General features: G+C 39.0%; 2 protein-coding genes across 4 annotated transcripts; one reads left to right on the forward strand and one right to left on the reverse strand.

Moving 5' to 3' along the window:
• Positions 1–36: 36 nt before the first annotated feature.
• Positions 37–13,977, reverse strand: parp14rs1 (poly(ADP-ribose) polymerase family member 14-related sequence 1). 2 transcript variants are annotated; one of them, XM_026934130.3, is made up of 17 exons: positions 13,797–13,977; positions 12,179–12,282; positions 12,028–12,061; positions 10,671–10,904; positions 10,013–10,240; positions 7,584–9,835; positions 7,251–7,484; positions 6,937–7,155; positions 6,390–6,456; positions 6,138–6,287; positions 5,707–5,769; positions 5,415–5,591; positions 4,442–4,648; positions 3,595–4,251; positions 2,789–2,928; positions 2,514–2,688; positions 37–2,419 (listed from the first exon to the last, which is right to left on the reverse strand). In XM_026934130.3, exons 1-17 carry the CDS (start codon positions 13,975–13,977, stop codon positions 2,136–2,138), a joined length of 5,406 nt encoding a protein of 1,801 aa, XP_026789931.3. In that variant the 3' UTR covers positions 37–2,135. The 2 variants fall into 2 exon arrangements, with proteins under 2 accessions (XP_026789931.3, XP_026789921.3); XM_026934120.3 differs by having other exon boundaries at positions 10,671–10,907.
• Positions 13,876–22,303, forward strand: parp9 (poly(ADP-ribose) polymerase family member 9). 2 transcript variants are annotated; one of them, XM_034304683.2, is made up of 10 exons: positions 13,876–14,008; positions 14,335–14,392; positions 16,555–17,432; positions 18,085–18,318; positions 18,466–18,684; positions 18,819–18,888; positions 19,482–19,895; positions 20,008–20,105; positions 20,358–20,514; positions 20,961–22,303. In XM_034304683.2, exons 3-10 carry the CDS (start codon positions 16,557–16,559, stop codon positions 21,251–21,253), a joined length of 2,361 nt encoding a protein of 786 aa, XP_034160574.2. In that variant the 5' UTR covers positions 13,876–14,008; positions 14,335–14,392; positions 16,555–16,556; the 3' UTR covers positions 21,254–22,303. The 2 variants fall into 2 exon arrangements, with proteins under 2 accessions (XP_034160574.2, XP_034160573.2); XM_034304682.2 differs by lacking the exon at positions 13,876–14,008 and having other exon boundaries at positions 14,220–14,392.
• Positions 22,304–26,200: the final 3,897 nt, after the last annotated feature.

Here is a 26,200-nt window from a genome sequence, read left to right on the forward strand (position 1 = left end):
ATGTAAAGAAAAGAAAAAAAAAAAACATGACAACTATTAAATAAACTATGGCTTTTATTAAAGTTAAACTGAGTGTCAGCAGTTTCTGGATAGGAAAACATGCATGCTGAGTTACCGGTGAATAGTGTTTTAAAACAAAAAAGCTAACTAAAGAGTGCCTTGATTATAACCATATATAAAAGTGGTTTTTTTTTCCTAAATTGAAGGTAGAAGTAAGGAAAACATTTTTCATATTTCATATTGCTCTTTTACTTTGTGCATAAACATCATGAATTATCTTGAAAGAGCAAGAATGGTTTGAATACTGGAGTCATTAATTTACAGATAATAGATTCAGTTCTCTGTAAACAAAATCACAGTGCATCTTCATTTAAAAATCAACACGAAGGCAGCAGCACAGAACATTAATAAACTGTAAAAGTCAGAGCACAGTATCACATTCCTTAGTTTTTGGATGTAAGCTAAGGATATTGCTATAGTTAGAAAGTTAGGAAGTTAGTTAGATCTAGTTAGGAACTGATGTAACTAAAAATATCACTCTTATATCAGTGACTAAACTTTCATAACAATGATCACTGGAAAAAAAAAAAACTACATCAAGAGAAATGTGCAATAAACTTGTCACCCATAATAGTTCTTACAGTCTTGAGCCAGCGGTGGTGCTATTTCAGCAATTCCTGGTGTTAAGGCATACAGGGCTTAGTATGTGCTGAAATAATAACCTGTGATATTCAAGTACACTATATATCTAGTGCACTTCAAAACAAGGTCACAACCCTGAGCTTCATTTGCCAAGAGGCCTCTAGTTATAGAGATACAGTTATACTTCTGATCAAAAACAGCAGACAATAATAAACGAACTGTAAAGACAATCTTATTTTGAACAAACCTAAAAGCAGCATTGCATGGATTTTTATGTAAAACACAGTTGACACTTCAATGATAATTCAAGCAGTTTATATCACACATTTGTTAGGTACTGTATTGTATTCTCCACATTTTGTAGTGTTACAGTCTGGAACTGAGATTGACTTAAATATTTAATAAATCACAGAAAACAACCCATAGTACTCACTCAAGTATTCACTCCCATTTCTGTGAAACACCTATATTATTTTCTGTGCAACCAGTTGCCATCAGAAGTCACATAATTAGTTGAATGGAGTTGAATTAAAGCGTGCAATTAAAGTGTGATTTCAATATAAACACACCTGTTTGTGGGAAGACTCAAAGTATGTTAGAGAACATACCTAAACACACAGTTGGTCTCATTAAGACCAACGAGCAATCAAAGTCCAGGGATAAAGTTCTGGAAAAGTATGTATCGGGGTTGGATTATACAAAAAAATATCCTAAACTTTGGATATCCTGCATCCTGGATATGGCATAACTGTGAAGAGGAGACCATCCACCAAATAACCAGGTAAGGAGGGCATTAGTCAGAGAAGCAACCAAGAGGACAAGGGAAACTCTAAAGGAGCTGAAGAGATCCACAGCTCGGATAGGAGACACAGGACAACCATAACCCCTACACTCCACTAAGGTCAGCTTTATATAAAAAATTGCAAGAAATACAAAATCCTGTTTCTTGTTTGGCAAAAGTAAAGTTGGAGACTCAGCAAACGTGGAAAAAAGTTCTCTGGTCTGAGACCAAATTTAACTTTTTGGCCTTGGCATAAATCACCATGAAAGACTGCTGTTCACCCTGAGAACATCATTCCCCATAGTGAAGCATGGTGGTGGTAGCACTGTGCTCAGCATTACCCTTGGCATCTTGGTTGCTTCTCTGACTAATCCCCTATATACCTGGTTCCTGGTTTTGGTGGACATGTGACTAGGCAGAGTCACAGTTCTCCTACTTTATTTTCTTGCACCAGAACTAATTTTGACTAATTTTGCAATCACAACTTTCATAATTTTTGTAAATAATTTTTCAAATTATAACTAGTTTTCCCCCCTTCAATATTATGGATTATTTTGTTTTGATTCATGACATATAATCCCAATAAAGTCCATTTCGGTTCCAGGTTGCAACAGTACAAACTGTGGAAAAAGTTCATGGGGCTGAATAGGTGTACAAGGCACTATATGGGGTTTGTGTTCATGAATCATGAAGGCTCTCATTGTTTTGCAGTTCAGGTAAAAGTAATTAAATATTCCGGATATGCATGGCAATCACGGAACACCACAAAGATGGTTGGAGTAGCTGTGTTATCCACCACAGTGTCATAGAGATCTGTGCCATTAGCGGTTTTAGCAGGCGGATCAATCATTGTTGCGTTTCCAAGTGTATAGTCTCCAGTGAGAACTCTGCAGTAATACATGCGCTTCTGTCCTTGTGCATTTGGTACTGAATATGTATTTTGGGAAGAGTAGCTTGCATTAAGCGCAAAGTAGGTGCCTTTTCCATAGGCTGCAGCTGCAACGAAACAACATAAAGACATTAGTAAAATTAGGCACTAATTTAAAGAGTAAAGCAAAAACTAAACCACTGATCATTCAGATTATTATACCATTTTTCCCTGCGTAGCTCCGGTTGAAGCCATTTTGATTTATGTGGTTTATGGACTCTTCTCTGGTTCCGTGAAACAGCATCTTCTCGTTGTTCTGATGGCCATTCATTTGTTCCATATATTGCTTATTAGTTTGGTAATTCTTCCACATGCGAGGATTCTGTATCCGTTCGATCTACAAGGAGCAAAAAAGAAGACCGTACATAAACCATATCAAAAGTTAAGCCATGGAAATTTATCAAATTTATGCCTCACATGTCTCAGAAGCTACATACCTTAAGAACATTATGATTGCATGTTTTTCTAAAGTGGCCTAGGACATCATTGTACTCTTTGCTGCCAGTTTGCAGTGGACAAACCTTGTGCAGCTCATTTGGTCCCATGATGCTCCATTCCTCTGGGAGGTTCTCAGTGGCTGCAATTGAAAAATTGATTATTTTAATTGAATCAGAAATGCTTAAAGGTTATAAGGACATTTAGTAATAGCTCTGATTGGCAGAAACAAATTATTTCCCAAGATTATACCATAAGTACATTAATCTTGTTTTACTAGATCTGGATGAGGAGCCAGAAAAGTATTTTAGTTGACTGAACTACAGGGCTAAAGACATTAGTTCAGAAAGGGGAGAATTTCCACGGACCTTCAAAGATTTTTTTCATTTTATTTACCGGCTTTGGTCTGATGAGCGAACAGACTTGTTCAACAAGAATTAAAGAAAATTGACTTGATTAAAGAAAAGTCAATGATGTAAATGCTGTGTTTAAAGATGAATGCTTTTTTTCTCCTTGTGTCAAATTCAGAACAGGTTCTGAAAATCTGTTCAGCGTACATAATCAAAAGTGGTAATGTGAAGCACCATTACGAAACAAAACATAACCACTTCGAACTGTCTTAGTTCTAGCCACAAACTAATCAGTAATTGTTAAGCATTAAAAAGTATCTCTTGTGGTGTATCCACACCTTTGTGAGCAGAGAGTTTTATGCATCTGGACCTTTATAAATTTTGGTCCCATACCCCTGTACTAATTGTTTAAAATTACCTAGACGACTTAAATCCTTGTAGAAGTAATAAAAAAGTACCTCTCATTTTGTCAACACGCCTGATTTCCATCTGGTTGCCACCAGTAGTACTCACAGCAGGACCCTCTGGCATTCTGACTTTGTACACTTTTTTTTTAAATTTGATGTCCACTTCTTGAGAATTCAGAGTAAATGCTTTTTCTAGTTGGAAGTTTGTATCTAGGTCGAAGCTGTGGTACTGGCCACCCTGTTGGTATTGCCAGTCTACCAGCTCAGCTGTTAGTTTCATGTTTTCCTTCATGTTCATTTCTTCTCTGGTTGTTTTCAACATGGTGTTGATCTCACCTACAACCAACAGGACATCCCTGCTGAGACCCTCTACTATAAGTATGACCTCGTCTGAATCTGCTGCTGTAGCCGCCTGAGCCTTGTGCTCAATTTTCACACTAACGTCCATGGTTCGTTGCAGCTCCTGGATTCGTTGTCTGTCTTTATCAGACAATGTGAGGATCATTGCATCACTGATGGGCTGAAATGCCAGTTCATCTGAGATGAGCTTTTCAAGAAACTGCTTGGTTTCATCCACGGCGGTTTGTGAAGGCCCACAGATGGAGAAGCAAACCGCAGTCACCATCTTTTCCTTGATTACAAAGTCCATCTCTTGTGGTGGCTTGACAACTTTGGTCTTGTTGCTCATAAAAATCGATTTGGTAAATGCTGTTGAAATGAAAGATATGAGATGTGTTGGCATTTGGGAAAAACAGATTTCTCATTTTAGTTAAAAACATCTTTGATCGCTGCATGGTGCATCTTTAAAATTCACCACATAACAACTGAAAGCACTATTGTGTAATGCATTACTTGCGTTCATTTGAACACGGGGTAAAAAAAAATCAGGAAGACGTACATGTAAGTCTTGACCAGGTACTCTCATTCTTCTGCTTTTCAGTGGCTTCTCTTCTCAGCATACTCTGATGAAAATCTACCAACATGGGGGCCTGGAAGATCACTATGCGCACCATTCTGAGTGAAGACTGTGGAGTCTGATTTAAAAAGTCAACTATACCATCCATCATGGAGTCTGCAACATGGCCTGGATTAACTCCACCCTGACCTGCAAGAAAGATGGATTTATTTTCTTACACATATTCTTTGGGCCACTCTTTGTTCATGGTCCTTCAATGATGGACCATGAAGGGGGTCAACCATTGAAGGATCTTGGGTATGAATGCAAACTGGATTACCAAATATGATTCAAAATAAAGTTGTATTGCAATAATGCTCATAATAGTTTTGGAATGAATTTGGAATCAATTATTTCCCCACCAGTGTTAGCACAGAGATCAGATGACTGAAGAAATAATGATAAGGCTCTTGTTTAAACACCTTTTACCTCAGGTAATGAGACAGAAACTGATATGGATGTCACTGATAATCAAAGTGATAACATCTCCTATTGTAATCTTGCAATTCTGTAAAATCTGTCAGTAATGTTGTTTTTCTAAGTAGTTTGGATAATAAAGTGACCACGGTATTTAACCGAATGGCTTGTTGTTATAGTGATACTGCAGTCTACTAAAACATCTCAGTTTGTTCACAGCCCCAGATCTCTGAACACAATGTTTAACCCAAGTCACACCCATGCATAAATAAATGCTCCAATATTGCTTATGAATGTGTTATTAAAGCCCAATGTAGATACCCTTATACAACGTGTTAACAAAACGTTACAGATAACACATGGAAACTGGTTATTACAATGCACTGGCATAAGCTTCACATGGTAAAAGCATCCTATAAGTCTTTATATATTTTATACTTTTATAGTTTATATATATATCTGTCATATGTAAAGTATTTATAAAAGTGTTGGAGCTCACCTGTTCCAAAGGCAGGGAAGGCAATGGAGCTGAACTTGTGCTTCACACACATTTCTAAAGCTTGCTTAACTCGTTGTTGGATTACTGTAAGATTATTTTTTGCTGAAATATGGATGATCTTTTTGCATTGCAGGTTGCCTTGTTGAGTCATTATCAGTCCCTTGTTTTGCTGTGCTCCTGTTAATATATAATGTGATATGTAAATTATGCATCAAGTCACACACAGAAAACATTTAGATAAATTTTTTCTGTTATTTTAGAAGCTGATTTCATTAATGTGAACAGTTCTCACCTAGTTGCTGGCACTCAGCCTCAACGTTTGGACCTGCTCCATCTAAAACAGCCTTTGAGACACCTTAAAAATGAGAGATACATTATGTATTAATTATATTGTAGCAGCTGGTTGAATAATAACTGCCACATCACAAAATTTAAATTATAGGGAAATGATACATTGCACTTCAAAATTGCATCATGTACAGGATAGCATGTTATAAACAAAGAATGCGGTCTATATAACTGCATGTTTTTACTGTACAAATCAGCTGCAGCATGCAGTAGACTCACTGTGATTGTAAAGGTCAGTTATTAACTGAACATCTGGCAGATTGATTTTAATAATACAAATACACTGCGGTGTAACAGCTGTAACTGTAATTTCATTCTCTCTGGTTACCAATCTGCATTTTGCTACAACAGGTTTCCAAGCATTACCAGAGTTACCTGATTTCAGTGTGAAATTCTCATTGGTTGAGTTTACGATGACATCAGTTGTCTCCTTAGTGATGTCACCGCTGAGAACCTGAATCATAACTCCTCCCATCGTAGTCTCATAAATCCCTGTCTTTGGTGAGGTGACCTTTGAAAACGGGCCTAGAAATTCATCATAAACATGAAATAAACAGACCTGAAAGCTATTTGAATTTTACTTTTCACATATTTGTGTTTTTTTAAATATTTGGTTTGACAATGAACCTTTTGTGGATCCACTTGCTGAGGATGACTGGATGTTAAACCTTTTGTTATATTCATCTGTAAAAGCCTGGGAATTAAAAAAAAAAACATTTTACACCTTTTTAATTCATCTCTTTAAAGAAAACATCTTCACAGTCTACTTACAAGCAACAATCTAATTAAAGTTCCTCCTCATCACTTACAAAGTCCTCCTCTACCACCTCACCTGTACTCAGATCTCCCTTTCCCATCCTGCTCTTTAGCCCTCCATCTAACCTCCATTCTTCTCTGGAACTTCTTTCCCTTCAGACAATCTTACACACTACAAATCTTCTAAACATATTTATTATTTTTAAGGATTACAAGCTACTCTGCTATTGGCCCACCCAGAACCTCCACCACTCATCCTTTCCTGCCTACCTCCTTAATAATATGGGTTTCTTATTCTATTTTCTTTCATGCATATTTATGTTTTTGTGAAAAGTATTATATTACACTGAGTACTTAGTGCTATAAGAAAATTATTATTTTTATTATTATTATTATTATTATTATTATCTTTACTTACCTGGATGGTTTGATGGTCACTAGGATGGAGAGCAAACATCACTTCTTGCACATGATGTGAAGTCCTGTTTTTGCTAAACTTAAGAACTGAGTCCAGCATAATGGTAGCCACCAACGCCTTTGGAAAACCCAACTTCCCTGTTCCAATAGCAGGGAACACAATAGACCCCTGCTTCTGCTGTTCTGCCTGACTTAAACATTTATCCATGATGCCTTCCAACTGCAGACACCAGAATCCATTAGAATTATGGTACAACAAAAAAAAAATCTACTATAGAAAAAAAGGCAGGTATGGTAGAAACAATAAAACCGTACCGTCTGTGCTGAACCTTGTCCCTGGTCCCAATGTGGAGCTACAGCATGAAACACCAGTTTGTTTTTGAGATTGCAACCACTAGTGACAAAGACTGCTCCACTGTTTGCAGGGCCTGTAGCCTGCTGGTTAAGAAGTGTCTGAATCTGGGGCCCTGCTGCAGCAAGAATGGCTTGTGCAATAACTCCATGGTTAAGGGCCAGGTCAGATGATATAGAGTTCACAACCACATCCACCTAAGGTCAAAACAACAGGCAAAAATATTACTACAACTTTGGTCTTGAAGAATTATAAAAGTTAAGAAAGAGCATGTTAGGTAGGAGAATTTAACTCACTGAGGTATCCTGAATGTTGCACTTTGCAAGAGTAACAGTCAACCCTTCATTCGTCTTAACACTCTGGGAAGATCCTTGGTTCGAGGAGTTTGATGGTTTCAGGTTTTGCTGTTGGCTGCTGGATTTGGGAATTGCCCTGAATGTTGGGTCCTGACTTGTGGAACTGCCCCCATATACATTCTGCACTGCAGCTTCTAAAGCTGCAATGGTTTTATCATTTTTGTCAATCAGATGGATCTCCTTTAAACATGTGTCTCCATTCATGAACTCAATGAATTCTTTCACTGCTGAAACAATGGTGTCTGCACAAAGGTCTAGTGGGAATCCACGGTTGCCAGAACTAATGGCTGGTATTGCCAACGTCTGGCAATACTCTCTGTCAGCAAGATTCAGACTCCTTCTTAGGGCATTGTTCAAAAGAGTAACTGCTTTCTGAGGATTAGAACTATCATAGTCTGGCCCTACTACATGAATTACATACTTGCAGGGCAATTGTCCAGCATCAGTAAGGACAGCCTCACCTGTCTTCAACTGTGTCCGCTTTTTAATAATCTGGTTACAGGCTTCCTGCAGTTGAGGTCCTGCAGCATCAGAAAGTGCTTTTGATAGACCTCCACTGAGGTCGAGCGTTTCATTGGCTGCATTCACTATAGCATCTACAGGATAGAAGCACATGTCACTTTTGTTAACTACAATCTCCACTCCATCAGGTGTACGAACTCTCTTTTTTCCTGTGATGTTAGAAGAAATCTTGTTGCGATCATGTTCATCTACCAACTCGACTACACACCCCATTTTGATCTTGGCTGTTTCAACAATCATCAATTCCTTACTCTTAAAAAACTTCTTGGCACCAGGCTTATCTACACTAAAGTTGCAGCAGTAAACAGATGAAAGTAGGTTCTCAAAGAGAAGTTTCCACATTGATACATGAAGCCTTGGGCCACTCAGTGAGATTGTATCATCCTCAAAGCTAACGTTTACGTTGTCTTTCATAATTTCACACCAGTCTTCCTTTTTGTGCTCCTTTATAAAATTCACAATAATCTTATTGGCCTGCAGGGTTGTGGTAACATGGGAATTGTTAAGCACATAATCAGACAGCTGTTCCTGAACTAACTGCACTGATTCAACAAATCCAGAAATCACAACTTGGCTGTCTGATGTGTTTATTAGCACTGTCATAACTGATGAATTTACTGTGCTCCTTAATCTGTCAACAAGATTTTGCCATTCTGCCCTCCTGAGCACACTGGGATCATCTATATCAATGCATGCATGATCTAGTTGTGCTTTCAACTGATCTTCACTGTTTTTCAAGGTCTTCTCTGTTTTAGCAACAAGAAATGCCTGGTGTTCCTTAATCTCCAATGATGCTCTGATTCCCTTGGATAAGAATAGTTCTTTGGTCAGTTCTTCGCTGTCCCCCATAATCAGAAACTGCCGAATAGATGGGTGGAGTTCTATCATTCTCCGAATTAGGCCCACAAACTCTTGCAAAATCTTATTCTTTGACTCTAAAATGTCTTGTTTTATCCCAAAAAGAGTTAACGTTTGACTGGAAGCATTGTAACTCAGCTTCAGTTCTGGACATTCATTGCAGATTTTGTACTCCAAACCATCTTTCATGATGAGCTCAAAAATAGATGGAGTCATGGAGAGCCCATCTTCAATGCTGCTCTTCTCTCTTTGGATTCTTTGTGTAATCCTGTTAACAGTACTCTGTGCCACATTCGCAGTTCTGTGTACATCTTCTGCAAGGCCTGCAATGATCATCATTCCTTGACCTTTGTGAAGGATCAGGGTTACAGGTTCAGATGACAACATCTTGTGGACTTCTCCTTCCAGTTCAGCCCATGCATCTCCCTCAATCTTGATTTCTAGTGACTTATATTTTGACATTGCTGTAGTGAACTCAGCAGAGGCCTTCTCCCTCCATGTCTGGATAAGTTTCTTTGTCTGTAAACCTTGCTGAAGAATGGAAGGTAGAGGACTGATTCTTACAGCTGGGTCTTGAAACTCCAGGTGGCAGAAATGCTTCCGCATATCTTGCATGATTAGGTCCAATGTTTTTTGGTGTTCTTGAAGATATTTCCAGACAGATTTATCAATGTTTTCTATGAAAGATTCTGGGAGTTTCAAAATGGGTCTCTCTTTACCATAGAGAGCAACTCCCAGTGATTCGTAGTATGGAAATACTCTGAGAGGGTGCTTTCTAATCTGATGTTGTTTTCCCAGAACTTTGTTTACATCTGGAAAAACAAATGTAAAGATTTTTGTAACACACAGCAGTTATTAAGGTTAACACAGACACCATTTGAAAGATCTTACACCAGATTACTCTGCATGCTAAGCTAAGATTCTGCTATAGCTTGACACTGCTTATAACGAAAAATTATTTTAAGTAATATTTAATAGTTAATATTTACCCGCATGAACTTGAAATGTGATTATAGCTGATTTATCATCTTCTAGCATTTCCACGTCGCCCTCTAGTTCACCATACTTTTCAAAATAAAGCATGATATAGTCGGAGTTCACGTTTGAAGGTAAATCTTCTACTTTCACCTTTGTAGTCATCTCTAGAGGACTGATCTCCAGATTCTTCTTCTTGAAAACTGAGTTCTCTGGGCAAGACTTAATGAAGTGTCCTGCATCTAAAGCACAGAAAGTTATAACATTCACTGTAGATGAAATGATATTGGCTTAGGGGGCATATATTATTGCAAGTTAGTACAAATTGAGTTACTGTATAGCTTTACTATTAATGGGGTAATTTATTCATTTACGTGGCAACAAACTACACTAGGTAAACAAGGATTAATTTACCTTAATCACTTTTTAAAAAATAAATTTGAATAGGTAATAATGGTAATTACTGTATGCATATTAATGTTATAATGTGGATGAGGTTTACATATTTAAAATTATTTATATGTGAATAATTTTATTGTGGGTGTTTTTCTCAATTGTTTTACCACAAACTCGCTATTGTTGTTTTTTTTTTTGTTTTTTTTTTACATTGAGTATAATTTGCCATTATACACCAATAAAAGTATGTGTTTTATGCAGGGGGTAATGGTTCACCTTTGCTGTTAGTAAAAGTAACCACAGCACAATCACACTCAGGGATGACTTCTATGTCTTTTGGCTCAGCGGTCCCCTTGAGGACATTCTCTACCAGCATATCGAGGAACTCCACTTTCAAGTTCTGGATGTTTTTGATTACAGCTGATGTGTGAGATGACTCCTCACTGTCTTCACAGTCCTCTTCTTCTTTAGATTCAGGGGATGTTGGCTTTTCATCTTCGGTAGACGATTCTTCTAAAAAGAAAATGCACTTATTTAATTTTTTCTAAACAGATACAATACACATGCCAATAAAGGCTGGTCATTCTCAATCTTGGGATGTACTGAACATTTGTGTTCTTTCTTCTTTAGAAAACCATTCATGACATAAATCTGGTGTAAAAGAGCGGGGGAAACACAAACATCTGCTGTGTTTGACGAGCGAAAGATTGAGGACTGAGACCGAGAACTACGTTAAGTGGCATGTTTAGAACTGAAACAAATGAAAGTGTAGTTGACTGTAGGAGCCAAATAAATTGTCATGTCTGTTTAAATGTGAATGTTATTGATTAGATGGGGTTAAAACACCTGTTGTTGTATGTTTTCTCAAGGAATAAGGGGGTGAGTGAGGGAGTGTGTATTTTTGTTGACCATACAATTCTATAAGATGTCCAAATGTTTTTCTATAATGACCTAAGCAATCGTTTGAACTTATGTCAAAATGTGACATGTCGGGTGATTATAAAATAAAAGTCAAGGTGCAAGTATATTGGATGATTACAGACTTACAAGTCACGGAAGTTATTTTCTCGCTCAGCTCCTCAGTGGTTAATGGTTTGCTATTATGGAGCCACTACACTGAATGTAACTAAAGATAAATTATTTCAGTAGATTAAAAGAATAGTCTTTACTAGCTAGTTTACAACTGGTTTACAACTGTTAATAAACACAGAATAGAGGGCAATATACAGTATATCAAGAGGTATTATTAACCCCTTGAACTTCAATGAATCATCATTTGGTCCAGACTTACGTTCCTCTGTCTTGTAACTGCATACTATCAGTGTCACTGAATGCACTGAATAATTCATAGCAGTATCTAAGTAATGTATGAATAACTATGAATAACTTAATAATAAACCCAAACTTTAAGGGGTTAAATGTACACAACCAAAACTGCATTCAACAGTGAACAGGGTTTCTTTGCTCCTCTTAAGAGTGTGTAACATATGTGCTATACACACATGTAAATAGATAAAGCAAATTTTTGGAAAAAAAAATCACAATAAAAATGTGTAATAGGTTCACATATCAGTTTCACCTCTAGAGGGAAGCAAAAAAAAAAAAGGGTTTAAATCATGACAAAATGGCTCACCTCTTTGACCTGTGTTAACCGAGGGCCGTGTTTCCTGAAAAACAAATGTTTTGAGCAGTCATACTTCCATAAGTGATTTTTTTATATCAGTTAATCTCTTATAAATTTCCATTAACCTTTGGGGGAAAAAATAATCCAATAAAATATTCACCTGAGTAGGTTTGGCCTCAGTCGGAGGAAGATAAACACTGAGGCTCAGGATGTCTTTCACCAGCTTAATTTCATGCGTTTGCTTCTCAAGAACATTCTGTCTCACTAAAACAAAATAAAAAATTAAAGGTGCATTAGGTAAGATATAAATAGGTCTCTAATGATTAAATCAATGGAGTTGAATAAGAGTTGAATGATTCTTTTAATCATTGAGCCAGTCCCATTTCCCCTCATTTACACAAAGCTCCCCCAGTATTTATGGTCGTTCAACTTGAGTTAGCATGCTTACTAGAGTTACCAGTAGCAAGGACTGTCATGACATCACTTCAAGCGCACTTTTCAACTGCACGAAAGTACTTAAGCAATATCACACGAGCAAGAGTGCTGTTATGCTGAATATCAGCACGGCTGTGATTCGAGTGTAGGCACCAGTGCCGCAGGTAACAGTTTTATAAATGACACAATATGGCCAAACGTTCTGTTTATTTTTGCTCAGTGAATGGAAATGGATCCCGAAGCCCGTTAGCTAGCTCACAATGATTTGTACATTCCCATTAAAGGTGCTTCCAGTGTAATTGGCTTCCATTTTTATATTTCATCTTCATCTTACGAGCTTTGCTATTTCAAGTCAGATGTTATATTCATGAAAATATGTATCGTTTGCCAGGTCTGCTGATGATCTTACTAGCTTTACTGTTAACAGTTTCAGTGGACTGTTGCTCTGTTTCACGGAGTGATACACACAGTGAAAAAAAAAAAATATATATATATATATATATATATATATATATATATATATATATATATATATATATATACAGTATAAAAGCACTCTTGGATCGCCCCTCGTCCAATCATATGAGCAGACTAGGACTAAAGGTTACATAAAACTAAAGGTTACATAAAAGTGTCTCTTATGTAATCTGCTGCTTTCTTTACTGATATACAAACATTTTTCTGTAACATTTAATTTCCTGGAAAACTATTGTTTGGAATCTAAAATGTTTTTGTACTGAATCAATATAGAAATCATAAATGTAGAAATGTAGTAGATCATAAAATAAAAATCTCTAACAAAGTTTGTACTAAAAAAAAAAAATAGGGTGTCTAAGACTTTTGCGCAGCACTGTATATATTAACATTTCTACATAACTTTCCACATTATTTGTACTAAATGACAAGAAATGAAAAATGTGAACTCTTGCACTTTTAAGGTACTAAGCTGTACTGTTTCTTGTTGCTGAGGTGGCACTTTTAGTGTGTATCTTTCACCTGGGGGATGAATGAGACATGTTGTGTGCACCTGATTAGCTTTTATCAGTGGTCTGGTCCTTAGGGTTTAATTAAGCACCTTGATTTTTTTTTTTTTAAAAAAAGTACAATAGATTGGCGTTTCCTGGTTACAGCTGCATACTCAAAGTAGAAAACATGCCCTTGATGGCAGCAGGCCAACAGAAAAGTGTTGAACTGAGGGTGTTGAACAGTCTGTACAGCTGTAGTTTCAATTAACAGCCCATAAGGCTGTATGTGAACTTATTATTATTATTATTATTATTATTATTATTATTATTATTATTATTATTCTTACAGAGTTATCGACAGTAAATAATGATAGCTACCTTCTTCCGTTTTGAAGCGTACGGTTGCTCTCTGGCCGTCAGAAGCCTCATATTGTACCACACAGTCTCCTCCATTAGACTTTTTGCTCTGGAAGTAAATAGTAAGCTTGTTCTTCAGCTTGGGCGTCGTGGGGTCCCATTTTCCCTCCACGAACAGGGTGAAGGGAAACTCTTCGTCCATCGCTGAGTGTGTACTGACGCCTGACTCTGAGGTGAAGAGAGCTAAGTGCTACACTTTCGCTTTTGTTTCACACCAAATGGAGATTTAGGTTAAAGAGGATTTGAGCAGATGTGCTCAAAACACACAGAACTTCAGCACATGTCCATGGCTTAAAGCACAGCCAGATACTATGTATACAGAGTCATATATAAAGTTAGAAAAAGTTACCATTTTTTAAAGAAAAACAGATAAAAAGACGAGGAAGGTTATTGTTATTTACAGAGGAGGCGGGGTTTACGCGGAACTTGTTTTCGTTTCCCGTAAATGTATCATCAGGTTTATCAAGGAAATGCTTTTACTTTCGATTTTTTTTCACAGCAGTGTACTCTGTCGCTGGTCGTTTTGCACGCCTGTTTTGCTTCTGACACAAAACCAGGTAAGAAATACGAACTTTTAATCAGTAATTTAACAGAAAACAGTACAAGTACGGAGTGTTTTGGAAACCGGTTCGTGGGAAGGTGAAGTTAGACTTTTCTCGTAGTCTGTGTTTCACCTTGAGGAAAAATTCTCTGCTTCCCTGTTTACCATTGACAGGCTACCTTAGGATTTAGGCTAATAGTGATTCTCACTTGTGTTTCATTTTGTTTTCAACTTTGCCACACATATTTCTCCTAAAATTCCCTGGCAGAAATAGAAGGAGACATGAAAGCCTTTTTTTTTTTTTTTAAAAACAAAGACAAAGGTCATGCATGGCATCAGCAGGATTTGAACACAAGCAGGCCATCATTTCTTCCTGATCTTTTCAGGGGAAAGTATGCTTGCTCTGAAGGTCCATAGACGTCACCAGATGCCCTCACAGACTCATTTGCATATTCATTGCATTGTTATGATCATTTGAATATCAAAACATGTTATATGAAGGAGGAACATTTTCTGAAGACACCAAGAATAGAATAGCAGAACTGGAAAATAATATATTTTATACCACAGAAGGTGAATGCGCGAATCTGATTGGTCAGAAGTTGTGCATTATTTTCGTATAACAGCACAAGTAGTTCGGGCTGTAACATGAACTATAAGAGTTTGTACTTTCTGGTTTCTCTGTAAAATGACAAGCTGCATTTTTTTTTTGAGAGAGAGAGAGAGCGAGAGAGAGGCTGGTGAATAACATTTAGCACAGCTATAATATAGGTGAGAACAGGAAACAACTTGTCTCTTGGACATTCCACAACACTAAATATAACTATAAACTGTACAAATGTGTGACATGTTGTTCATCAATTAATTAAACATTCTAATTATTGGAAAATCTCTGTAGCATAAGTGGAATAGCACACTCCAGACCATGCGGCAAACAAAAGTAATGCAATCTGGGGGGTAGGAGGCTAGGGGAGAGCATCACCATCGACCCCCAGACCCCAAACCACCCAGGTCCTCACCAACCCCCAGCATGCATCATTTTCGTATAACAGCACAGTCTGTCGTGTGTTATATCTTACATAATAGAATATAATAGAGAACAGGATGAGCTTCCTTTTGAGTCACCTTAATATTTCTTCCTGGGTCGTCTCTGGGAGTATTTTCTACTCCACTGTCACCCCTGGCTTGCTCATTTGGGATCCACATCTACGTCTGAACTTCTGAAGTTTGGAAATAGACACAAAGAAACTGGTTACGTTTTTGTCACCTCTCTCTTGCATTGAGTTAAATCTAAATCCATATCCTCTATTTCTGTAAAGGTTGTGACAAGGTCCACTGTCATTGTCACACACTGGTGGTTAGTTGACCATGCCTGTATAACCAGCAGCTGTGGTGTGAGCTGTAGAGCCATATCAAGTGCAGTAAGGTCGCTAAGATCTGCTCAAAAAGTCAGTAGAGTTAAATAAAACCACTAAAAGGGTCTAAAAAGTCACTAAATTTAGCAACAAAGTCACTGGGTTGGCAGGACTGGAAGGAACATGCCTTAATTCTTGTGAAATCATATATCTTGACTATGTACTACTGTAACAAAATAAACATAATGTTAGTTCAAATCATGTACATATGTTTATTATTTAATTATTTTCAAGATGTCCCAAATTATCAAATATTTTTGGCAATTTGGAACAGCATGCTTCAGGTTAATTGGAGCAATCTTTAAAGTGTTTTCCAATGAAGTAAACCACAATAACATTTATTAATCTACTCATGCCTTCTCAAAATCGAACCCTCTTATATACTGTATACATCTATTGCAAAGTACAGTGGCACCAAGGAGATAAGCGGAGATGCAGTGTGTGTGTGTGTGTGTGTGAGAGAGAGAGAGAGAGAGAGTACAAAAACATAGTTTGCAGAGATTTTTACTTTGTGTACATCAAATTAAAGTAGATAAATAAATATCATACTTTCATATTTTACAGTATATCCCACTAAGATATACTGTACATAAGGGGCTACATAAATATACAATAAATAATGGCATAATTCAGAATCAGTTAATCACTGTCAGTGGTGCGATGAAGCCAATTTCCAGCCACAACCTCCTTTCAATTAAACTTTCAATTGAAATCCCAATTAACTATTCTCATGCTTTCTGCTTCTTTATTTTTTTCCTTTTAGTCATGGAAGATGGCAAGGCATTTATTCTGTTGCAGCCAGAGGGGATTGAGATTCTGAAACGCAGTAGCTCTGCATTTTGCCGTGGGCTAGAAGGAAAATTTGGTTGTACCGCTCAGATCCACAATTTGGAGGATCATACAGCTTCATCCTTTTCCCACAGCAAAGCAACCATTGTGCCTGACATTAAGTACAGCAAACAGCTGTCTAAGAGTCTGAAAGTATCAGTGTGGAAAGATGATCTTACTACACATAAGGTTGATGCTGTGGTAAATGCAGCAAATGAGCATTTAAATCATGGAGCAGGACTTGCTCTAGCTCTGAGTCGAGCTGGAGGTCGTATGATTCAGCAATGGAGTGATGAAATCATAAAACAAAAGGGTAAAGTTCACACAGGTGAAGCTGTTGCCACTCGAGCTGGAAATCTCCCTTGTAAAATGATCATACACGCCGTTGGACCCTGTGTATCACTAAAGGCAACAAAGACAGAACTTAGGGATGCATCAGACCTTTTAGAGAAAACTATTTGGAGTATCTTGCGAAAAGCTAACTATGAAAACATGCAGTCTGTTGCAATCCCTGCAATTAGCTCAGGGCTTTACAATTTTCCACTGCAAAAATGTGCTGAAATCATTGTAGCTACAGTGAAGTCATTCAGTGATAAACGCAATCCAGAAGCCGGGAACCTTGAAGTTCGTCTGGTGAATAATGATGATCCATCAGTTCAACAGATGCACAGAGCCTGCAGGGAAATTCTGGGGCCATCTGACCTAATGCCAATGCAAAACCAGGGCAATGCACCAACCCAGTCTCCAGTCTCCAGTCTAGATCTGGGGAATGTGACTCTCCACCTCAAAAAGGGTGCCATTGAGAATGAGACAGTAAGTTAAAAAAATGTTAACATCTATAAACTAAATTATAATGGCGCACTTAGACTCTATGGCCAAAATTTTGTGGATACCTGACCAATCACACCCATATGTGTTTGTTGAACATCCCATGGTCTGGAGTGTAGTTGGTGTTCCAGTTCATCCCAAAGGTGTTCAGTGGGGTTGAGGTCAGGGCTCTGTGCAGGACACTCGAGTTCTTCCACTCCAACCTTCACACACCATGTCTTCATGGAGCTCGCTTTGTGCACAGGGGCATTGTCATGCTGGAACAGGTTTCAGCCTCTTAGTTCCAGTGAAGTGAAGAGAAACTGTAAGGCTACAGCATACAAAGACATTCTATACAATTGTGTGCTTCCAAGTTTGTGGCAACAGTTTGGGGAAGAACTATATATGTGTGTGCTGACCAGGTGTCCACAAACTTTTGCCCATATAGTGTATGTAGAAAATATAACAAAGCACAATCTCTAGGTGAATAAACTCATGAGGGTTATAACAATGTAAAGAAATACTATTTCCATTATTTATATTCCAATATTTCAGTGCATTTCTATAGCCTTTATTGTCTTCATATAATTGTTAGTAGGTTAATATTATTGTTAGCCTCTAATGATGTTTGACCATTTCATTATGTTTGTGTTTGTAGACAGATGTCATCGTGAACACGATAGGACCCAACTTAGATTTATCAAAAGGACAGGTTTCAGCTGCTCTGCTGAAAAAAGCTGGCCGGAAGATTCAGGATGAAATAAAACATCTTAAACATGGACATGTTCACGAGGGTGACATTATTCCAACTTCTGGCTGTAAACTGAACTGTAAGGCAGTGTACCACACTGTCTGTGTGCCAAAAAGTACCACTGATGATAAGGCCAATAAGGTTGGATTTCTGATATATAACCAGTCAAGCATTCTAGAAGTTTACATCAAGTAATTCATTAGCACTCTGATTTAGCATCTAAAGTTTATTCAGCCCTTCATCATGGCTGATGTTTTAAGTCTTGAATGTTGACCTTGTCTTTTCTAGATTCTTCACTCGGTGGTCACAAATTGCCTTACGATGGCAAGAAATAAAGGTTGGTCATCTATATCTTTTCCTGCTCTCGGGACGGGCAACCTTGGCCTTGGAAAAGATGAAGTTTCTCAAATTATGACCACTGCAGTAGTGGAATTTTCTAAATACTATAAAGGCTCGAAAATAAAAATATTTTTCGTAATTTTTCCAAAGGATACTGACACACTGAAGGTACACTTACGCTCCCATTTATTCTAATGTAGAACGACTTATTAGCTGTGGCATTGGTCACAGTACTGTATATCATGAAAGGTCAGAATGTCAATGCATTGGTGTATACTGTTGATGTATTTGATTTGTTTTAGGCTTTTGAAAAGGAAATAGCTTCCACTAACACAAGACTGCAAACCTTTCAAATGTCCAGCAGCACCAAAAGTGAGGACATTTTTATAAAAAGTATATTTTCACCTGTGATTGTGTTTCAAACCTCATTGGTCTCTAAGTGATTATGGTTTCCTGAAAGCACATAGTTGCTTTAAGATTGTTCACCATTTTTATGCCTCTGCTACTGAGGGTTGTCTGTCTGTCTGTCTGAGATTCTCCTTAGCGCAACATCTCAAGAACAAGTGGTTAAATGTTTGTAGGAATTACATGGAATTATCGTTGTAACCAGCAGGTGAACTGATTAGATTTTGGAATTGATCTAAACAGGGTCAAGGTCACAGCAAGGTCACATGTCTGAAATAGTTTCTCTTCAAGAGCTGTTGAAGTATGTTTTATTACAAGGGTATTTCTGGCATACAAATTAGTAACAAGAATCCCCATCGACACCGTTGGCATCAAGTTCGACTTGTTATTTTACTAGTAGTGGCTGACATGGTGCAGGTGGTCAACACCTGCACAAAATTCAGACTGAAGCACTATATATGGCAAAAAAAGAAAATATCATGAGCATATAAATGTATTTCATAACATAATTACAAATAATACTTAATTGTTCTCACTCCACCTTTTATTTTTTCTGACAGGTCATGACAATCTGGGCATTAGAACAGCACCTTGCATTGAGCTCTTTGCCCCCTCTCCAGAGGCGCTAAGAGAGGCCAAACGATGGTCTTTTGATATGCTGGATTTGCGTTCTGGCTGTCAGAAAATATACAATAATCACGTTCTGCACCTGAACCAAGAGGATCATGAAAAGCTGATGTCCCTTCAGGTTTCATTTAATGTCATCATCTCAGAATTCTTTCGCGAAGGCAAAGGAGGAATTATCATCAATGGTGAGCCTGTAGGGACCAGGTGTGCCGCATTGGAGGTGGAAGCCATGTTATGTCAGGCCCAAGAAGACTTTGCTCAGAGTGAAGAGAAATACATGCAGGGCGATTTGGAGCATATGTATGTGGCAGACGATTTTGGGCAAAGACAACAGATAGAGAGGATGTGTATGTTCTCTGTACTACATTGTATTACTTGACAATACACAAAAAAACACTCAATATTAACATAAATGTTTCTTTATATGCGTTTGTATAATTTGTCTCCATTGCCCATTAGCAAACAGGTCATATCGGAAGACACCCATAGACCTCAATGACTGGGCAGTAAAAGAAAGACTGAGAAACTTTGCAAAATGTGGCCTGAACATTGTGAAGGTAAGCTGTGAGATTTTTCACTTGTGTCTTTGTACTTAGGTTAAAATGATAAATCATCACAATAAAATTTAAAGTGATCATAATACCATTTAAAAATTGCTCAGAGCTAATGAAGGTTGAATAACAGACTCACAATGTGCCATTAAGGGTGCATTAAAAATCCAACAAATCCTTGTATGGCAGTGTTTCAATTAAAAACTACTGTTAAAGTGATTGGACTTGATGTGGTTTTCCTGGTTTTGTTTGCTGTAGGTGGAAAAAATTGAGAACTACGCTCTGCAGCAGCTCTTCAAGTTGAACAGCAAACGTATACAACCTCCACCTCGGCGTCTGTACCAGTGTGTGAAAGCACAGTTCTGTGATCTGATCTGCAGAGTGGGCTTCCAGAGGGAATACGCACCACCTAACGGTACAAAACCACCACTGCTGTACTAAATGGGATATTTCTCAATTCTTGGCTCTAAGATTTAGTAACAAGTAACTATAAGTTTAGGTAGCTGAAAAAAAGAGGTGGGGACCCCATGCTCTAGAAAAAAATTGTAGATCTGTCTATAAAAGGCTGATCAGTAGCACTCTAATTAGGCACATGCAGCACACAACATGTGATTGTAACACTTTCTAGCCAAATCTAGGCTTACAGAAACTGCTTAACCAAACAAGTACACTTAATACAGACTTTAATCAGAAGTCCCTTGAGAATTTTAGAGTGAGCATAAGTCTTTAAATATAAAGAATTAGGTAGTTGATGGAGCCTGTCCAAAAATGGATTTTATTGACTTGAAATGGACAGTTAATGTAACTTTGTCTTGATAGTTAATAGTCACCTATCACTAATCCATTTCTCTTTACTTCCAGAACAAAAGTATGGAGCTGGAATATACTTCACTACTGAAGTGGACAAAGCAAAATCACTGTGGACGGACAATGAAGAAGAGTATATCTACTTCATTGAAGCTCAAGTGCTCACTGGTAAAGAGACACAAGGTTCATCAGAAATGATTGTCCCTCCTCCATTTGGAAAAGACCCTCTGGTTCGTTACGATAGTGTGACCAATGGGAGGGGCATCCACATCATCTTCAATGGCCAACAAGCCTATCCTGAGTTCCTCTTCACATGTAGCAAACAAGCCAACCAAACTTATTTTTAGCTTTCTTTTAGCTAAACCCTGTATTTTCCACTAAGGCATTCTGTATTTACATTAAAATAAGGTTTTACATTACATTCACTGAGCACCAACGCCTCATTCAGAGTAAATTAAAGATGTCAAAAATTAAACTTACAGCTTGCTAACTCTAACCAACAAAACTCTTAGCATATAGGCAGTAAATAGATTCAGTGAACTTAAATTAGTTTTATTGTACTGATAATGGTTTAGATTATACCTGAACTTTATGGAAACACGGATGTGATTAATAGTTTCAGGGCAAAAAATACTGGAAGCTAAATTACACTATGACCTACACAAAAAAGTTTAATTAGTCAGAAAACAGAAAAAGGACATCTTGGTGTACATTTTGATACATATTGCCAGACCTTGCTGATGGCAAATCCTCTTTAGGATACTCTGAGCTATCAGCTTTTCTTTGTCCTTTTCTCTTCTTGTTTTGGGCCTGATCATATACTGTATTGTTTTGCTTTAGAGGCTTCTGCCTCTGCTTCAGTTTCAGGGAAAATTCGCTAAGGGCTGACTTATAAATTCATGTACTACAGTAATATGAATGGTTTATACACATTGTAATTATAGTTGTTGATTTGAAGATAAGAAGAAAAAAGATATTTGAAGATAAAAATGAAGATATAGGAGCTTACTCAACAAATACTCTGTGGCCTTTATAATGCTGTGAATCTTCTAGCTGTGTGCTTACTTATTCGTGATTTTTTTTTTGTTTTAATTCTCATGGACTTTCCCTGAGTCTCAGTACCACATTGTTGAATGGCACATGTCAGAATGATAGAAAATGGGACAGGGGCTAATGTATAAATGTAGGCACTACATTAATGAGAGAATTTTATAGAGCAACAACCTTTGCAGATTTATATACTATTTTTGATTGCACTCTTTTGTGAAGCTATATTATGTTTTATTTTCATTTTCAATACTAAGAATGATGGGTTATGATTAGGTGATGGCTTGAAAGTGTGTAGTGTTTTCTGGTCTGTCTTTTGATTACAGCAATAAAATATAACATATTCCATATTTGCTCTCTATGTTCAATTGATTTATGTCAGATGTGTGTAAAAGGAATGAGCCGGTAGATTAAATTAAATCTGATATACAGACAGGTTTAATTTGTAACACAAACACAGTATTTGTTGACCCACACTTAGAATCACGATATTACTGTACATACTTTTAAATATAACAACACAATGGTGAAGGGCTAAGCAGATTACCTGTAAGGAATCAGGAAATGTGTTGAAGTCTTGCAGTCTTCGTGATTTGGAAAGAAAAGACAAATCAGTTCCTTTTTATATTCCTAATAACCCTTTAAAGGTTGTATCAGTGTCACCTCTGGCTTGCTCATTAGGGATAAATTCACAGGGATAAATTCACATATTTACTATATATCTTTTTTTTGTGAATCCATTTATTTCTGTAAAGCTGCTTTGTGACAATGTTCATTGTTAAAAGCGCTATACAAATAAAATTGAATTGAATTGAATCAGTTTAGTGGAGATTGGTAGGCACTTTACAGTCTGCCATATGAATATCGATAATAACGAGCCCTAAACTTTTCATAAAGAGCCACTTAAAGCAGGTTTCAACAGGAAGAATTGCCAAACACTGAATTTGGAAAGTACAAAATCTGTAAATACTCTGTAGCCGTTCTATATAAAATGACACTGACTTCCAAGTGCACTTCCACAGGAATGTTACTGTCATCCACCGCGATGGTGGCTGGGACCTTTAAAAGTTCTTAAAGGAATGTTCTCACATGTGTAAACACTTGTATTTCATATTTGGTTCCTAACCACGTCAGTTTTTAGAGATGTAAGCAATGATGCCACCGCACATGAAGGTAAGTCAATCCAGAAGTCTAGCAGCTCCATTTTATTGTCCTGAAATCTTCACTATTAAAACTGAAAGTCAAACGAGTCTGGCTCAGCTTGTTTCAACCATGTATGAAGTTTCTCATTTTCTTTTCTGTGATTTAGTCTCATTTCTACTCCTTCCTTCACTGCTGGTGAGCACATAATACAATATATTTTTAGGAATCAAGGCAAAGCTCATAAAAATCACATGATCTATGAAATACCATTTTGGCCAGGTTTAATACAATCTGATCATTAACAGCAGGTCTATTAGGTCTGATATAGTAAAGTTACAAGTTGGTTCCATGATTGGCAACTCAAGCCATGGCTTTAGCAGGTGCAATAATGAGACACACCTACACTACAAGGCCAAATGTTTGTGGACAACTCACCATCGCACCCATATGTTGTTATAACCAACAAGAATGTGGGGACCCAGAAGCAGAACACAGACACAAGGTTTTTTTTGAGGGTTGGAAGGATAGAAATGTGTGGGGAAGGAGCAGGGCTTGGTTCGTCTGTTGAGGCCAGGATTCAAACTCAGGTCAGTGCTGTGAGAGTCAGATGCTCAATCTCTGTGCCACGGGGAAGGGGGAGTGAGGCAGAGTGCAAACGGGCCTTTGTGTTGAAGGCAAGGCCAGGCTTGAACTCAGGTCGGTGGCGTGGGAGTCAAACCTCAGTCAGTGAGCCACAGGGAAGGCGAAGCAGGGCTGGGCATAGCGGAATGCAGGCAAGCAAGCTGGAGAAGACGAGAATGACAGGATAAGCGAGTAACCAAACACTGGGCAACAAAAAACACAAATGCGAGGAGGCCTTCAGAGGTGAATTGACGTGAAATAGCATCAAGCTTGACGTTCTTGGACCTGGGGCAGTATGTGATGGCAAAAGTGATGCAGTTAAAGAACAGGGCCCAGCGTGCCCTGAGAGTTGAGTCGTTTGATGGTTTGGATATAGGCTAGGTTCTAATGGTCAGTCCATATGATGAAGGGTTGTTCCGCCCCCTTGTTGTTGTTGTTCAGTCAGTGTCTTCACTCCTCCAGTGCCAACTACATCGAAATTGTGCTTGGCAGGGGACAGATAGTGAAAGAAGCAGGTGCACAGGTGCAGTTTTTGGTCTTGGGCTGCGCTTTGGGACAGGTCTGCACCCACTCCTGAGTCCGAGGCGTCTACCTCCACTGTGAACTGTCAAGAGGGATCAGGCTGTATTAACACAGGAGTGGAGGTGAACAACCTTTTGAGTTTGTCAAAGGCGTGATCCACTTCAGGCCTCAAAACAAAGGGAGTGGAGGTGGAGGTGAGCCTGGAGAGGGGTGCTGCTACCCGGCTGTAATCCCTGATGAAGCAGCGGTAAGAGTTACCGAACCCCAGGAACCATTGTAGCTGTTTCAGGGTGGTGGGCCTCGGCCATTCGGCAACAGCCTGGATCTTCTCGGGATTGGCCATCACTAGCCTGCTCTCGATGACCTGCCCCAGTAAGCTGACTGAGCTGTCACTGAGCTGTGTTGGTTGTGCTCAGCGGGAGTGCGAGAAAAGATCAAGATGTCGTCCAGGTACACAAAGACAAAGTGGTTCAGTAAATCTCTGACAATATCATTAACCAGGGCCTGGAACACTGCTGGCGCATTGGTGAGGCCGAAGGGCATGACCAAGTAGTCGAAGTGGACCAGGGGGGTGTTAAATGCTGTCTTCCACTTATCCCCTTCTCTGATCCTCAGTAGGTGGTATGCTTTCTGCAGGTCCAATTTGGTGAAGATGGTGGCCCCATGAAGTGGCTCAAAGGCCAAGTTGAGGATAGGCAGAGGGTACTTGTTTTTAACTGTGATGCTGTTCAAGCTGTGGTAATCAATACAAGGATGGAGGGATTGGTCTTTCTTGGCACAGTCCTATGGGCAGTGAGGTAGTAGGGAGAGGGCCCAGTCCTTGCTAAAAACCTGGTCATGGTACTCAGGGGGCACACGAGATCAGATGGGGCAAGGCCGGTGGAGACCTTGCCGCTACAGCAGGCAGAAGGGCTGATCACAGGCAGGATGTGACAGAAGGAGCTCCAGTTGGTTATTATCCCTGCTGACCAGTCTATGTGGGGTTTGTGTTTCCTCAGCCATGAACGCCCCAACACCAATGGGGCACATGGGGAAGACATGCGGTTCAGCTGGATGTCCTCATGGTGGTTGCCTGAGAGGACTGGGAGTAATGGGACGATGTGGCAGGTTATACGAGCCAAGAATCTTCCGTCCAGGGCATTAACAGTGATGGGAGAAAGCTGTTGCCAAGTCGACCAATGTGACCAGGGTTATGGAGAGCTGGTTGTGACACAATGTGGCTTGGATTTGGAGATGGAGTAGGGGGAATGAGGTAGGGGAGGTTCGGTTCACCAGCAGCTTCATCTCCCCCCTTTTGGCCAGTGCATGTAGGTTACCCCTTTGCCCACAATAAAGGCACATGCCCAGCTTCAATCTTCGGTTGTGCTCAGCGGGGTTGAGCCGAGCACTTCACTGTCTGAAGGGGAACTGGAGGAGGCTCGAGGCCTGGGTGGCTGCTTGAGGGCCATGGGGCCCGCTAAGCGGGGAGTGGGGGGCAGATGGAGGACAACCGAGGAGTGGGGCCGGCTGGTTTTCTCCCTACACTGCTCCTGCATGTGGTTATCCAGCCTGATGGTGAGGGAGATCAGAGACTCAAAGGAGTGTGGCTCATCCTTAAGGGCCAGTTCATCGAGCCCAATCAGAACACCCCGTGAAGTGGCACCTCATTCCAGCCAGACTCTGCGTCTAGCATGTGGAAGTCCACTGAATACTCTGCCACTCTGCGGGACCCCTGGCGCAGGGAGAGCAGGTGTTTGTCGGCCTCAAGGAGGATCACAGAGCTGGCTGCCTGTCCCAGATGGCCGTGGCATCTCCCCTTAGCAGCTCCATTATATAGGAGACCTTGGCTTTGTCGCTGGTATATGTCAGTGGGCGCTGGCCAAACACAAGGGTGCACTGGAAGAGGAAAGACTTACATTTACCCAAGTTGCCCACGTAGGGTTCAGGGTCAGGAACATACGCTTCACAGTGCAGAAGGCTGG

The sequence above is a fragment of the Pangasianodon hypophthalmus genome, chromosome 5 (assembly GCF_027358585.1).
Source record: "Pangasianodon hypophthalmus isolate fPanHyp1 chromosome 5, fPanHyp1.pri, whole genome shotgun sequence".
Taxonomy (NCBI): domain Eukaryota; kingdom Metazoa; phylum Chordata; class Actinopteri; order Siluriformes; family Pangasiidae; genus Pangasianodon; species Pangasianodon hypophthalmus.

Excerpts from the sequence above, each read along its gene's own strand:
- parp14rs1 (XM_026934120.3), bottom strand. The coding sequence starts at position 13,977 with ATGGACGAAGAGTTTCCCTTCACCCTGTTCGTGGAGGGAAAATGGGAC. Across the intron at positions 10,241-10,670 it reads TACTTTTACTAACAGCAAAG|ATGCAGGACACTTCATTAAG; the intron begins GTGAACCATTAC and ends TCTGTGCTTTAG. Across the intron at positions 6,288-6,389 it reads AGCAAGTGGATCCACAAAAG|GCCCGTTTTCAAAGGTCACC; the intron begins GTTCATTGTCAA and ends ATGAATTTCTAG.
- parp9 (XM_034304682.2), top strand. The coding sequence starts at position 14,281 with ATGTATCATCAGGTTTATCAAGGAAATGCTTTTACTTTCGATTTTTTT. Across the intron at positions 18,685-18,818 it reads AGGATACTGACACACTGAAG|GCTTTTGAAAAGGAAATAGC; the intron begins GTACACTTACGC and ends GATTTGTTTTAG. Across the intron at positions 18,889-19,481 it reads AATGTCCAGCAGCACCAAAA|GTCATGACAATCTGGGCATT; the intron begins GTGAGGACATTT and ends TTTTTCTGACAG.